Raw genomic sequence first — 15,018 nt, 5'->3', positions numbered from 1 at the left:
ATGTTTTATTGTCTCTCGAGTCATTTATTTCATTTTTTATCTTTGTAACACATGCATTTTAATTTTATTTTATTTGAAATTTTAGGCTGACTTTTAAACAGCTGGCCAGGGAAAGCAGATGAAATCTAGCCTTTCAGGCTAACTCTGGCTCATTTACAGTTTGACTGTTGATTGGTGTGCGTTGTCCAGGCACGTGCACAGATAGACCTCAAGGGGGGCTTGAGCCCCTGCCCTTTTGCCCTCTCACTCGACGAGTGCCCTTTTGGTCGGTGGCATTTACAATTTGTCTTGTATATAAAATACAATTTATAAATACCACCAACCAATATATATATATATATATACGGGTCCGCAGTTTTAGCGTCATGCGTAAATCGCGAGGTCACTATGCATGTCAGTAAATTTTATACTATGCCGCTGTTTTGGTCCGGTTAATGGTGAACATGCAAGTAATTAATTTTGCTCATCTGCTGGTTGCAGTGCAATGCCAAGAAAAGAGAGATTAAGGAAATGTGTTTATAATATTGCATGTGCTTTGTGACAGTGTTTTGTGTTTAGTTATCCCTGTTCCTGGAATAGAGGTAAAAAACATTGAAGACTAAACTGTATGTGATGTCTGTGTGAGATGCTGTTGTAGTGTTGTGGGGGATATTATCTGTAGAGCATGAACATGTCTGGATAAGTTTATTGGGTCCAATAATGAATGACGCATTACTTTAAGGAAATATATTTCAGAAGACCCAAAACAGGGCCCATATTATGAACATAGTGTGTGATTATGAACGTGGTGTCATGTGGCAATATCAGGATGAAAATAGTGGGGATGGTGCATGGGGGGTGGAGGTTGCCCTTTTTTTTCCAATTGAGCCCCTGCCACCCAAAATGTCTGTGCACGGCCCTGCCGTTGTCCCTGAAAAATAAACCAATTTAAAAAATTTTAAAAATAAAACTATTAAAAAAACAATTTCAGGCATGTATATCTGTATCATTTTGTCATGTTCAATGTTCAACTTAAGAAATTCTGAGATGAGGATCATGATCATGTTGCTCATATTGGAAATGAATGAAACACTGAAGTGCTGAACAGGGTTGAAAAAAAAAGTACTGAATTGCCATGGTTAATTGTGCCATAGTTGTATCCGGTCAAAGGCCGACTCTCTTAAGATATCACGTACTCGGTCTTAAAAGGTCCAGTGTTTGGGGAAAAAGACCAAATCCTTCTAGTAAGCTGGCTACAGCCATATAAAAATGTAATGCGAGTCGGTCTGGATGAAAGGGCTTTGTTAAATGCCAAACTGCAAAGTAAACTGATCGCATCAATGCCTCTCTAGTTACCAAAGGGATTATTCATCGAAAGGAAAGGGAGGGTAATTGCACATTTTAATTGACGTCCCAGAAGAATTCCCATGTTCACGCATTACACACACAAGGAGATATATTCTGCAGCAGGAGGGGAGAATCACTGTGTTCTTTAGTGACCGATACTAAGTAGAACTTGTGAGTACCATTTTCCTTTACTTCGCACATTTAATCATTCCGTTATTTTTTCACAATTCATTAAGACGTAAGGGCTGAGTGTGAACGTTTCCACGAGCTTACTTTCCACATGTGGAATAGCTACAGCTAGGAAACAAAATACAACATTCAAATGCAATACTGCTACTTCAAAATGCAAGAGTCGAGGTGGTCAACACCAGGCTGAATTTAAACCTAAACATACGCGTGATTTAAGTAAGTATACGCTTGATTTAAGTACGATTATAAGCGATTAAGTAAGCGATTGTAACATCGTGTAGTACGTCGTCAGGTGTTTTTTTTTTCTTTCTCCTCTCTCTTGTATTATAAAGAGAAGAAGGAGAAAACGTCGCAAAATATGAAAGAAAAACAAAAAAGAACGAACGACAGCTCACGCACTGTGCTTGGATGTAGCCTAGTTACTGAAAGAATATAGTGTCTTTTGAAGCTGGAGTTATTCCGGACACAATTCAAGAGCGATGCGGTAGGGGAAGAGATGACGCCACCACAATACCGCCTGCGACGCAATCTCGAATATTCTGTCCTCGTTTTAAATTGGTTCGTTCTTTATCAAAACTAGGTTGCATGCATTTGTCTTAATAATTCACCAATGCTGTATTGACAGTTAGAGTATTTAAATAGTTTGCACTGATAGTTCTATGATTATTTCTCAGGAAGGACACTTCTGAACTTTTTCTAAACTTTTGTTTGAAATACATAATTCTGTTGGTTGTAGGCTTACCCAAAATTGCCAACAATGACCAGATTACACAGTTGGCTCCAAAACTGAGATCAATTAACACGTTAAGTTAGAATGGACGCAGGAATCTTAATAGAAGTGTAATGACGTGGAGTTGAAGCCGAATGGTTTTTAGCATATATTTTCTTAGAAACGTTTTGGTCAGCTAGCAAACAATTTCCGGTAAAACTGACTTTTTAAAAACAACTTTTTAAGGACAGATGACTGCTTAAAACAATACATGATTCGATTAGGCAAAAGGGTACGCAACACTATTAGGCTAAACCGTCACGTGGTTGTACCTTTCCATTGGTATCAGTTCATTTGTTTCTCTTTCAGAGCCCGAGGAAAAGCAGTCACGCGAAGGTCCTGAACGAGAAATGGAAATTCCCGCCTCTTCGATCACAAACCACTCCATCATTACACCATTGGGATTTTACATTGTCGGATTTACGTTTTTAAGATTTACTGATTTATATTTGATTTTCCTCACCGTTGTTTATATTGTAACAGTTTTGTTCAACTTCTTTATCCTGTACATTATATGGATAGATTATCGCCTGCATACTCCAAAGTACATTGCGGTGGCTAATCTGGCGATCGTCGACTTGGTGCTCAGTACAAGCATTATCCCCAGTATGATCAAGATGTTTCTCGCGAAGGAAAACTTTATTTCCTACAACGCATGTTTGACACAGATGTTTTTCTATCACTGTTTTGTCTCATTAGAGTCGTTTTCCCTCAGTGTACTTGCCTATGACAGGTTCATTGCGATATGTTTCCCACTGAGACAGAGCTCTATCAACACAATCACAGTCATGATCAGTATTTTAGTCACTGTTTGGTCATTGGTTATAAGTGTTGTAGTGTTCGCGGTAATAATCATTACCAGATTGTCTTTCTGTAATTCGGTCATCGTGCAGAGCTACTTCTGTGATTACACCCCTGTGTACAGGCTGTCTTGCAATGATCACAGATTGCAGTGGACCACTGCCGCTACTCTGAGTTTAATTATTGCGTTTGGGCCCCTTAGTTTAATCGTCATGTCTTACGTTTGTATTTTGACAGCCGTGTTCAGAATGAAAAGCGTGGAGAGCAGGTACAAAGCACTTGTCACCTGCACAGAACATCTCTTTCTAGTTACGATTTTCTACGGGCCTATCTTGGCGGTGTTTATCATTGACATTTTCTTTGTCCCCATCGATACGGATGTCGCTACGTTGACCTTGTCGTTGGCCTCATGCATCCCGCCCTGTCTGAACCCCATTGCGTATTCGCTGGCTACCAAAGAAATAAAGAACAGAATACTGGCTATGCTCGAGAAAGTCAGGGTAGGAGCGTGCTCAGGGCAGGCCAAGAGCCAAAGATTGTAGCACTTTTTTTTCAAATGAAAAACATCCCTTTAATTTTAGCCCTTAGTGTTTGGCCTCATTTGCCCAAGTTAATATAAAGTCCAACGTGAGGAGGTTTAATTGTATTTCCATAGAATACTTTTCCACTGATATGTTAAGATTAGTTTCCAGCTCCAGGAAGAAAATGGTAAATGCTAAGATGTCCGATTGATTATTTAAAAACTGTAAAAGAAAAAATTAAATTAATAAAATTTTAATCAATTTTCAAAACTTGGTCTGTTAGCAGCACCCTCTGCTGAAACATTAATGTGTCTAATGCCCTAGGACATCTCGCTCAATATAAATAAATAAAGTGACCTCCATAATGCTTGGGACAAAGACACTTTTTTCTTTGATTTGGCTCTTTAGTCTATTATTTAAAATTTGTAATCAAACAACTCAAAGATTTTATTAAAAGGTATTTTAATATGTGCATTCTGTTATTTCAGACTACAAACCCCCAAATGCTCTTACATACCAGCAGTTGTAAAGCTGCAAACCTGGGATGTGCACAAAAACAACGCTCTAGACATGTCATGAATCCCATATTGTTTTTTCTTCATAGGACCATTTTCAAGAACAAAAGTAAGAATAATTTAAGAAGAGTTTTGTGAATGAAGCCCCAGAAAAGTACTGCATTAACTGCTGCACTGTTGTGAGGTAACAATATACATATATAGAGTATAAAAGAAAGAAACGTACATTTTGCAGGTATGAACACACATACAGAGATAATAAAGATGCGCGTTTCAGCACGTGCGGTTTGTAAACCTGAACAGGAACGTTTTCATGGGCCTTTTTTCACATTTACAAATCTGGTAGTATCAATAAATCATTTCTTTTGGAAGATTTAATTTAAAAATCTAACCCTTGAAAGAAGATATTTAAATATTTGTATTAAACACTAAATCTGTGTTACAAAATAAATATTTATCAAGGCTTAAATATTTAAATATCTGAATATATAATAAAAATATTTAGAGAAAAATTACGTATAATTACACATATAATGTGCCGCTGAATAATTAATTTATGACATTAAGAAATAAAAAATATTCAAAATATTTTTTATATATGTGCATCATAATATGTTTGCAAATTCATCAGTACTTGCATAGCCAGGCAAGGCACGGTAATTGTACTCATAAGCATGGTTACCTTATGAATTGCTGGATAAATACATTTTACACTGAAATCCAGTTTGTGTCGTCGGTCTGGATCAGGCGGTCTGCTAAAGGCCTACATGCAACGTAAACCGTGACCTTATCGGTGCCTCAAATAGGTACCGACGGGATTATACATTCGACAGCCAAGGGAGGGCAGTTGCGGATTTTAATTGATGTCCCAGAAGAATTCCAAAGTAGGCGCGTTCCACATAAACCAGGAGATAAATTCTTAAGCATGAGTGGTGAAGCACATTACTCTAACGGGTTTCGACACTGACCGATGCTGAGAATAGGTGAGTTTCGTTTTTTTACTGAGCTAAGTCTACCCTGCGCCTTTTTTTTTTCCTTTTCAGACGCCAAGATTGAGTGTGAATGTTTCCTTACCTTCGACGTGTATGTGAAATAGAAACAGCTAGTAAACCAAATACAATATTCAAAGGGTATAGTGGTACTACAAAATACAAAATACAGAATACTTACACGAACACCAGACTGGGTGTTGTCTTAAAAATACGCGTGATTGAAGTTAAATGTTTACTAAAGTGACTGTAACATTTGTGACAAGCGGACCGGCGATCGGTTTGCTTACTGTGCGCTAAAAGTGGAAGTTTTCTCGAAAACGTACAGCCATTATCAAGCAAAGCATTTTAAAACCCTTTTTATCCTACCCTACCCTACCCTATGCCTGGATATAACCCGCTGAAAAAAATGTGTGTGTCTGTTAAACGCTGGCTTTTTGGAAACGATTCAAGAACGATAACGGCCGAGGGAGAGCTGGCGTACCCAACCGAAGACCCATGCATGACGTCACCTCCACGGTTTGGTTCTTTTTTTAAATGGTTCGTCCTTCAGCAAACTGCATACGTTTGTTGAAATACTAAATTTCTATATTTGCTATTTGTTATGCGTAAATTCCGGCCCAAGCGGAAATCTACATGCGCTCTACTGAAAAAAATCGGTGATGCTTGGAGAGAAAAAAAATCTCAGTTTCAATTAATAGACAAATTTGTCAAACGCACTGGTTTCTCTGAATTCATTGGTTTAATTGAGCTAAGCAGTTTAACAGTAACGTGGAAGATATGAGTCATACGAGTAAACAAATGGCATAATTTGAAAATATACGTTAAAAAAACAGTAGAATGACACACATGTGGAATAGCTACAGCTAGGAAGCAAAATACAACATTCAAATGCAATACTGCTACTTCAAAATGCAAGAGTCGAGGTGGTCAACACCAGGCTGAATTTAAACCTAAACATACGCGTGATTTAAGTATACGCTTGATTTAAGTACGATTATAAGCGATTAAGTAAGCGATTGTAACATCGTGTGGTACGTCGTCAGGTGTTTTTTTTTTCCCTCTTTCCTGTATTATAAAGAGAAGAAGGAAAAAACGTCGCAAAATATAAAAGAAAAACAAAAAGAACGAACGACAGCTCACGCACTGTGCTTGGATGTAGCCTAGTTATTGAAAGAATATAGTGTCTTTTGAAGAGGGAGTTATTCCGGACACAATTCAAGAGCGATGTCGGTAGGGGAAGAGATGACGCCACCACAATACCGCCTGCGACGCAATCTCGAATATTCGGTCCTCGTTTTAAATTGGTTCGTTCTTTATCAAAACTAGGTTGCATGCATTTGTTTTAATAATTTACTAATGCTGTATTGACAGTTAGAGTATTTAAATTGTTTACACTGATAGTTTTATGATTATTTCTCAGGAAGGACACTTCTGACCTTTTTCTAAACTTTTGGTTGAAATACATAATTCTGTTGGTTGTAGGCTTACCCTAAATTGCCAACAATGACCAGATTACACAGTTGGCTCCAAAACCGAGATCAATGAACACGTTAAGTTAGAATGGACGCAGGCATCTTAATAGGAGTGTAATGACGTGGAGTTGAAGCCGAATGGTTTTTAGCATATATTTTCTTAGAAACTTCTTGGTCAGCTAGCAAACAATTCCCGGTAAAACTGACTTTTTAAAAACAACTTTTTAAGGACAGATGACTGCTTAAAACAATACATGATTCGATTAGGCAAAAGGATACGCAACACTATTAGGCTAAACCGTCACGTGGTTGTACCTTTCCATTGTTATCAGTTCATTTGTTTCTCTTTCAGAGCCCGAAGAAAAGCAGTCAGGCGAAGGTCCTGAACGAGCAATGGGAATTCCCGCCTCTTCGATCACAAACCACTCCATCATTACACCATTGGGATTTTACATTTTCGGATTTACGTTTTTAAGGTTTACTGATTTATATTTGATTTTCCTCACCGTTGTTTATATTGTAACAGTTTCGTTCAACTTCTTTATCCTGTCCATTATATGGATAGATTATCGTCTGCATACTCCAAAGTACATTGCGGTGGCTAATCTGGCGATCGTCGACTTGGTGCTCAGTACAAGCATTATCCCCAGTATGATCAAGATGTTTCTCGCGAAGGAAAACTTTATTTCCTACAACGCATGTTTGACACAGATGTTTTTCTATTACTGTTTTGTCTCATTGGAGTCGTTTTCCCTCAGTGTACTTGCCTATGACAGGTTCATTGCGATATGTTTCCCACTGAGACAGAGCTCTATCAACACAACCACCGTCATGATCAGTATTTTAGTAACCGTTTGGTCATTGGTTATAAGTGTTGTAGTGTTCGCGGTAATAATCATTACCAGATTATCTTTCTGTAATTCGGTCATCGTGCAGAGCTACTTCTGTGATTACACCCCTGTGTACAGGCTGTCTTGCAATGATCACAGATTGCAGTGGACCACTGCCGCTACTCTGAGTTTGATTATTGCGTTTGGGCCCCTTAGTTTAATCGTCATGTCTTACGTTTGTATTTTGACAGCCGTGTTCAGAATGAAAAGCGTGGAGAGCAGGTACAAAGCACTTGTCACTTGCACAGAACATCTCATTCTAGTTACGATTTTCTACGGGCCTATCCTGGCGGTGTTTATCCTTGCAATTTTCTTTGTCCACATCGATACGGATGTCTTTGTGGTGACCTTGTCGTTGGCCTCATGCATCCCGCCCTGTCTGAACCCCATTGTGTATTCCCTGGCAACCAAAGAAATAAAGAACAGAATACTGGCTATGCTCGAGAAAGTCAAGGTAGGAGCGTGCTCAGGGCAGGCCTAGAGCCAAAGATTGTAGCAAATTTTTTTTTCAAATGAAAAACATCCCTTTAATTTTAGCCCTTAGTGTTTGGCCTCATTTGCCCAAGTTAATGTGAAGTCCAACATGAGGAGGTTTAATTGTATTTCCATAGAATACTTTTCCACTGATATGTTAAGATTAGTTTCCAGCAACAGGAAGAAAATGGTAAATGCTAAGATGTCCGACTGATTATTTAAAAACTGTAAAAAAAAAAATGTGATTAATAAAATTTTAATCAATTTTCAAAACTTGGTCTGTTAGCAGCACCCTCTGCTGAAACATTAATGTGTCTAATGCCCTACGACATCTCGCTCAATATAAATAAATAAAGTGACCTCCATAATGCTTGGGACAAAGACACTTTTTTCTTTGATTTGGCTCTTTAGTCTATAATTTAAGATTTGTAATCAAACAACTCAAAGATTTTATTAAAAGGTATTTTAATATGTGCATTCTGTTATTTCAGACTACAAACCCCCAAATGCCCTTACATACCAGCAGTTGTAAAGCTGAAAACCTGGGATATGCACAAAAACAAAGGTCTAGACATGTCATGAATCCCATATTATTTTTTCTTCATAGGACCATTTTGAAGAACAAAAGTAAGAATAATAAAAGAAAAGTTTTGTGAATGAAGCCCCAGAAAAGTACTGCATTAACTGGCGCTGTTGTGAGGTAACAATATACATATATAGAGTATAAAAGAAAAATGTACATTTTGCAGGTATGAACACACATACAGAGATAATAAAGATGTGCGTTTCAGCACATGTGCGGTTTGTAAACCTGAATGGGAACATTTTCATGGGCCTTTTTTCACATTTACAAATCTGGTAGTATCAATAAATCATTTCTTTTGGAATATTTAATTTAAAAATCTAACCCTTGAAAGAAGATATTTAAATATTTGTATTAAATACTAAATCTGTGTCACAAAATAAACATATAGCAAGGCTTAAATATTTAAATATCTGAATATATAATATAAATATTTAGAAAAAAATTACGTATAATTACACATATAATGTACCGCTGAATAATTAATTTATGACATTAAGAAAGAAAAAATATTCAAAATATTTTTTATATATGTGCATCATAATATGCTTGCAAATTCATCAGTACTTGCATAGCCAGGCAAGGCACGGTAATTGTACTCATAAGCATGGTTACCTTATGAATTGCTGGATAAATACACTGTACACTGAAATCCAGTTTGTGTCGTCGGTCTGGATCTGGCGGTCTGCTAAAGGCCTACATGCAACGTAAACCGTGACCTTATCGGTGCCTCAAATAGGTACCGACGGGATTATACATTCGACAGCCAAGGGAGGGCAGTTGCGGATTTTAATTGATGTCCCAGAAGAATTCCAAAGTAGGCGCGTTCCACATAAACCAGGAGATAAATTCTTAAGCATGAGTGGTGAAGCACATTACACTAACGGGTTTCGACACTGGCCGATGCTGAGAATAGGTGAGTTTCGTATTTTTACTGCACTAAGTCTACCCTGCGTCTTTTTTTTCTTTTCAGACGCCAAGATTGAGTATGAATGTTTCCTTACCTTCGACGTGTATGTGAAATAGAAACAGCTAGTAAACCAAATACAATATTCAAAGGGTATAGTGGTACTACAAAATACAGAATACTTACACGAACACCAGACTGGGTGTTGTCTTAAAAATACGCGTGATTGAAGTTAAATGTTTACTAAGGTGACTGTAACATTTGTGACACGCGGACCGGCGATCGGTTTGCTTGCTGTGGACTAAAAGTGGAAGTTTTCTCGAAAACGTACAGACATTTTCAAGCAAAGCATTTAAAAAAACCTTTTTATCCTACCCTACCCTACCCTGTGCCTGGATATAGCCCGCTGAAAGAATTGTGTGTGTCTGTTGAAGGCGCTGTCTTTTTGGAAACGATTCAAGAACGATATCGGCCGAGGGAGAGCCGGCGTACCCAACCGAAGACGCATGCATGACGTCACCTCCACGGTTTGGTTCTTTTTTTAAATGGTTCGTCCTTCAGCAAACTGCGTACGTTTGTTGAAACACTAAATTTCTATATTTGCTATTTGTCATGCGTAAATTCCGGCCCAAGCGGAAATCTACATGGGCTCTACTGAAAAAAATCGGTGATGCTTGGAGAGAAAAAAAATCTCAGTTTCAATTAATAGACAAATTTGTCAAACGCACTGGTTTCTCTGAATGCATTGGTTTAATTGAGCTAAGCAGTTTAACAGTAGCGTGGAAGATGAGTCATGCGAGTAAACAAATGGCATAATTTGAAAATATACGTTTAAAAAAACAGTAGAATGACATGGAAAAGTGGCTACGTGTATTATGCTCCCAAGCACTAAAGGTACACCGTAGCTTAATCTAAGCTAATTAACTTGTACGGAACATTAGCTAGAATTGTCACGTGGTTGTATGATTTCATTGATTGCCATTCATCTGTATCTCTCTCAGAGCCAGAAGAAAAGCGGTCACGCGGAGGCACTGAACGCCGCGCACGTGCAATGGGAATTCTCACCACTTCAATCACAAACTTCACCATTATACCAGTGGGATTTTATGTTATCGGATTTACTCATTTAAAGTTTGCTGATTTATATTTAATTTTCCTCGGCTTCATTTATATTGTAACGGTTTTGTGCAACGCCTTTATCATTTCCATAATATGGATGGATCGTCGCCTACACACTCCGAAGTATATCGCGGTGGCTAATTTAGGGGTTGTTGACTTGATGTTCAGTACGTCCTTTATTCCTAGTTCGATCAAGACTGTTGTCACGGGGGACACTTTTATGTCCTACAACGCATGTTTGACACAGAATTTTTTTTATTACGGCTCTCTAGCACTAGAGTCATTTTCCCTCAGTGTACTTGCCTATGACAGATTAATTGTGATATGTTTCCCACTGAGGCACAGCTCCATTAATACTCCTACACGCATGTTCAGTATTTTAGCGACTGTTTGGTTGCTTTGTGTCAGCGTCCTGGCGTTCATGGTCTTGATCTTAAGAAAAGTGTCTTTTTGTGATTCACTCACTGTGTACAACTTTGTCTGTGAGTATGGGGCCCTGATCAATCTGTCGTGTAATGGTAACACACTGCAGTGGACCGTTGCCTCTTCAGTGAGTATACTCTTTTTGTTCCTGCCACTTAGTGTAATAGCCATGTCATACGCCTGTATTTTGACAGCCGTGTTTCGAATGAAGAATGTGGAGAGCAGGTACAAAGCACTTGCAACGTGTATAGAACATTTCGTTCTAGTGGCCATTTTCTATGTGCCAACCATAACACTGTACATCATTGAACTTTTCTTATTCCTCGTCAATCCAAATATGAAAATGGTGAACTTGTCGTTAGCCTCATGCATCCCGTCCTGTCTGAACCCCATTGTGTATTCCCTGGCAACCAAAGAAATCAGGAACAGAATATTTACGATGTTCCAGAAAGTCAAATTAGCAGCGTGGACAGGGTAAGCGTAGAGCCGAAGTTTTCGGTAAATTTTAAATTTTCAAACGAATAAACCCCATTTATTTTTAAGCCCTGATGTTTGGCTTCAATTGCGCATGTCTATGAGATGTCAAAAAAATAAATAAATAAAGTCTGGACCAACAGAACATGCACAAAAATACATTTTCAAAAAATTTGACTGTCGGTACCAACTCACAGTGAAATGTTCAGTGTTAAATCTGCTCACAGAGTGTATTTATATGTACTCTCTTAGAGCTGAATTGACAATCAACACGACACCCCCCAAAAAATACATCACTTAGTCATTGGCTATGCTACTCACAAGAGGGGCTTTGGCATGTGTATGCTTATGGGACGGGGGGGACGGGGGGGGGGGGGGGGACGCCTGTACTTGCATGCAGGGACGTGGGTTAGAGAATCATTCTCCATCAAATGCAAAATGAAAAATAATTAAATGAACTGAGTAAAACGCAAACATAAGTGCAATACTGTTAAGTCTGTAGTATTGATGTACTGTAATTAACGTGCATGCAAATGTTTGTTAATATGCATATTATATTTTAGATATCGTGTAAAAAAGTATTTCATAAAGTTATGCAGTTATGTTGTAGAGGAGTGGTTTGTGAGTGTGTGTTTGTATGTCTATGAATGCAAGAACATGCCTGTATGTGTAAGAGAAAGGATGGGGGAGAGATGATGAGAGAACTACAATTTCAGCCCACCCAGTAAAATCTTAAAGTACCTGATTGCACTTTATGGCTGTCAAGAACAGTGGTCCCACCACAAATCAGGAACTGATCTCATCAGTGTTTCTATAGCTACCAGAAGGATTATGCGTTCGAAAGGTAAGGGAGGGCAGTCCCGGATTTTAATTAACATCCCAGAAGAAGTACACGCATTCCACACACGAAGATATATATATTGTACAGCGTCAGTGAAGCAGCACATTAAACAAACGGTTTTCGACAGTGACTTATGCTAAGCAGAACTGGTGAGTATCGCTTTCCCGTCGCGCTAATTTTACCGTGTTCCTATAATGGTTCTTTCGGTTTTTCTTAGCAATTCATTCAGACACAAGGGTTGAGTGGGCACATTTCCACCAGCTTACCTTCAACATTCGGGAGAGGAAGAGACAGTCGTGTGTGTTACATAACCCTGAATGTTTGGTTCTCATTTTAAAATGGTTAGTTTCTTTTTTAATTTTTTTAATCAAAACTACGCGAATGTGTTTTAATACTGTAAAATGCTTTATTTACGGCGAGAGTGTATAAAATAGTTTACATTGAGAGTTATCTGATTATTTATCAGGAAGGCTACTTCTGACCCTCTCAGAAACGTTTGGTTAAAACACATAATTCTATTAGTGGCACACAAAATGGCAAAAAATAAAATAAATAGGCTAAAATAAATTAGCAGATTACACGGTTGGGTCGAACACCAAGGTCTATGAATATGTTTAGTCAGAATGGACGCAGGACGCACGACTAATAAATGTGTAATGAACTGGGGTTGGAGCCGACCAGTTTATAGCAGACAGGCTATTTAGCGTGTCATTATATCATCAACATAAGCAGTTCTAAAAAAATGTGTCAGTGACGCTGAGAGTTACAAATCCGACTGGATCGGCGCTTTCATTGATAACGGAAATGTCTACAGTGCACGTCTCCCTGAATGTGTTGATTTCATTTAGCTGACCAGTTTTAAAACGTATATTGCCGTTACATTATACAAGTGCAAGTCGTCCAGGCAAACAATTCGAAATTTTAAATAAATATTCGTTCAAACATTCAATAGATCGCGGCAGAAAAGTTTAAACTTATATTAGCTTCCCAAGCTCTAAAAGTATAGCACAAACTAAACTAACAAACTGATCCGGACCAATGGCTAGTTAGGTTGCGAACGTAGTATAATTTTCAGGGAAACTGAAAGCTTATCACTCAAAAGGGAAAGATTCGAATCCCGGGTAGGCTACTAGTTATGTAGTTGAAATATCCAGCTCTGTAGTAGAAAGTATGAAAAAATGAAATCTGAGGATGGAAAACAGCGTTTGCTCTGCTAAATGTCAAAATGTAAATCTAAACTAGGCAAAGGCTACGCAGAGACTGCACTGTAAATTGGGTGTATTTTGTCATTGGAAGAAATTATTCTGTTTCTCTCTCAGGGAGAAGAGGAAAACCAGTCACTCGGAGCTCCTGAACACCTTGCAATGGGAGATCGCACCACATGGATCACTAACGACTCCATCATTAGACCAGTGGGATTTTACATCGTCGGATTTACGCATTTAAAGTATACCGATTTATATTTAATCTTCCTTGGGGCCGTATATATTGTAACGGTTTTGTCCAACTCCATTATAATTTCCATTATATTTATAGATTATCGCCTGCACACTCCAAAGTACATTGCGGTGGCTAATTTGGCGATCGTCGACTTGGTCCTGAATACAAGCATTATTCCTAGTATGATCAAGATGTTTCTTGCTAAAGATAACTTTATGTCTTACAGCGTATGCTTTACACAGATGTTTTTTTATTTCTGCTTTTTCTCATTAGAGTCATTTTCCCTCGGTGTACTTGCCTATGACAGGTTAATTGCAATATGTTTCCCACTGAGACAGAGCTCTATCAACACAAACACCGCCATGGCCGCTATTTTAATCACAGTTTGGTCATTTTGCATAAGTGCTACTCTGTTCTCAGTTATAATCCAGACCAGGCTGTCTTTCTGTAATTCAGTTATTGTGAAGAGCTTCTTCTGTGACTATGCCCCCATGTACAGACTAGCTTGCAATGATAACAGATTGCAGTGGGCCACTGCCTCTTCTCTGAGTTTAATTATTGTGTTTGGGCCCTTCAGTTTAATCGTCGTGTCATACACCTGTATTTTGACAGCCGTGTTCAGAATGAAAAGCGTGGAGAGCAGGTACAAAGCACTCGCAACCTGCACAGAACATCTCGTTCTAGTGGCGATTTTCTATGTGCCGATCATGACAGTGTTTACCATTGAGCTTTTCTTTGCCGTTTTCAAAATTGATCCGGAAGTCGCTGCGGTGAACATGTCTTTGGCCTCGTGCATCCCGCCCTGTCTGAACCCCATTGTGTATTCCCTGTCAACCAAAGAAATCAGGAACAGAATACTGGCTATGCTCCAGAAAGTAAAGGTAGCATCGTGGGCACGGCAGGCATAGACCCAAAGGTTGCAGGAAATGTACATTTTTCAAATGAGAAACATTCATTCAGTTTTAGGCCTTGGTGTTTGGCCTCACTGTTGCATGTGTGTGAGGTCCAACATGATGTAGCAGAAATTTATTTTCCTGGAAGTAGGAGACCACCTTCTTGAATCATTTATTCGATTTGTTTAAACTTTGAATTATAAAATGTGTCTTAATTACTGTCATTTTCCCATTCGGTATCTTGTTGTCCGCTGGTGTAATACTGTGTACTTCACTGTCCTCAACCTTTTTGACCTACCTTGTTAAATAAAGATAATAACACACACACACACACATACATACATACACACAGACGGGTGACAAATTAAAGCGGGATAAACCAACATAAA

At 38.5% G+C, this 15,018-nt stretch overlaps 3 protein-coding genes across 9 annotated transcripts; all 3 read left to right on the top strand.

Annotated features, from left to right (window-relative positions):
* The first annotated feature begins 1,402 nt into the window (after window positions 1–1,402).
* Window positions 1,403–11,808, top strand: LOC118235312 (olfactory receptor 8U9-like). 6 transcript variants are annotated; one of them, XM_035432528.1, is made up of 4 exons: window positions 5,059–5,104; window positions 6,938–7,061; window positions 9,874–9,966; window positions 10,441–11,808. In XM_035432528.1, the coding sequence occupies exons 1-4, from the start codon at window positions 5,092–5,094 to the stop codon at window positions 10,472–10,474; spliced, it is 264 nt and encodes an 87-aa protein (XP_035288419.1). In that variant the 5' UTR covers window positions 5,059–5,091; the 3' UTR covers window positions 10,475–11,808. The 6 variants fall into 6 exon arrangements, with proteins under 6 accessions (XP_035288415.1, XP_035288419.1, XP_035288414.1 ...); XM_035432527.1 differs by lacking the exon at window positions 5,059–5,104 and having other exon boundaries at window positions 7,004–7,061; window positions 9,874–9,987; XM_035432526.1 differs by lacking the exons at window positions 5,059–5,104; window positions 6,938–7,061 and adding an exon at window positions 9,337–9,448.
* LOC118235316 (olfactory receptor 1500-like) lies at window positions 1,511–3,836 on the top strand. 2 transcript variants are annotated; one of them, XM_035432531.1, is made up of 2 exons: window positions 1,511–1,731; window positions 2,594–3,836. In XM_035432531.1, exon 2 carries the CDS (start codon window positions 2,635–2,637, stop codon window positions 3,625–3,627), a length of 993 nt encoding a protein of 330 aa, XP_035288422.1. In that variant the 5' UTR covers window positions 1,511–1,731; window positions 2,594–2,634; the 3' UTR covers window positions 3,628–3,836. The 2 variants fall into 2 exon arrangements, with proteins under 2 accessions (XP_035288422.1, XP_035288421.1); XM_035432530.1 differs by lacking the exon at window positions 1,511–1,731 and adding an exon at window positions 1,853–2,073.
* A 546-nt stretch (window positions 11,809–12,354) lies between the features above and the next one.
* LOC118235320 (olfactory receptor 1496-like) lies at window positions 12,355–14,779 on the top strand. Its single transcript, XM_035432534.1, has 2 exons — window positions 12,355–12,445; window positions 13,616–14,779. Exon 2 carries the CDS (start codon window positions 13,661–13,663, stop codon window positions 14,642–14,644), a length of 984 nt encoding a protein of 327 aa, XP_035288425.1. The 5' UTR covers window positions 12,355–12,445; window positions 13,616–13,660; the 3' UTR covers window positions 14,645–14,779.
* The last annotated feature ends 239 nt before the right edge of the window (window positions 14,780–15,018 follow it).

Source organism: Anguilla anguilla, chromosome 9 (genome assembly GCF_013347855.1).
Source record: "Anguilla anguilla isolate fAngAng1 chromosome 9, fAngAng1.pri, whole genome shotgun sequence".
Lineage (NCBI taxonomy): Eukaryota > Metazoa > Chordata > Actinopteri > Anguilliformes > Anguillidae > Anguilla > Anguilla anguilla.
This window is presented reverse-complemented; position numbering and strand designations above follow the sequence as displayed.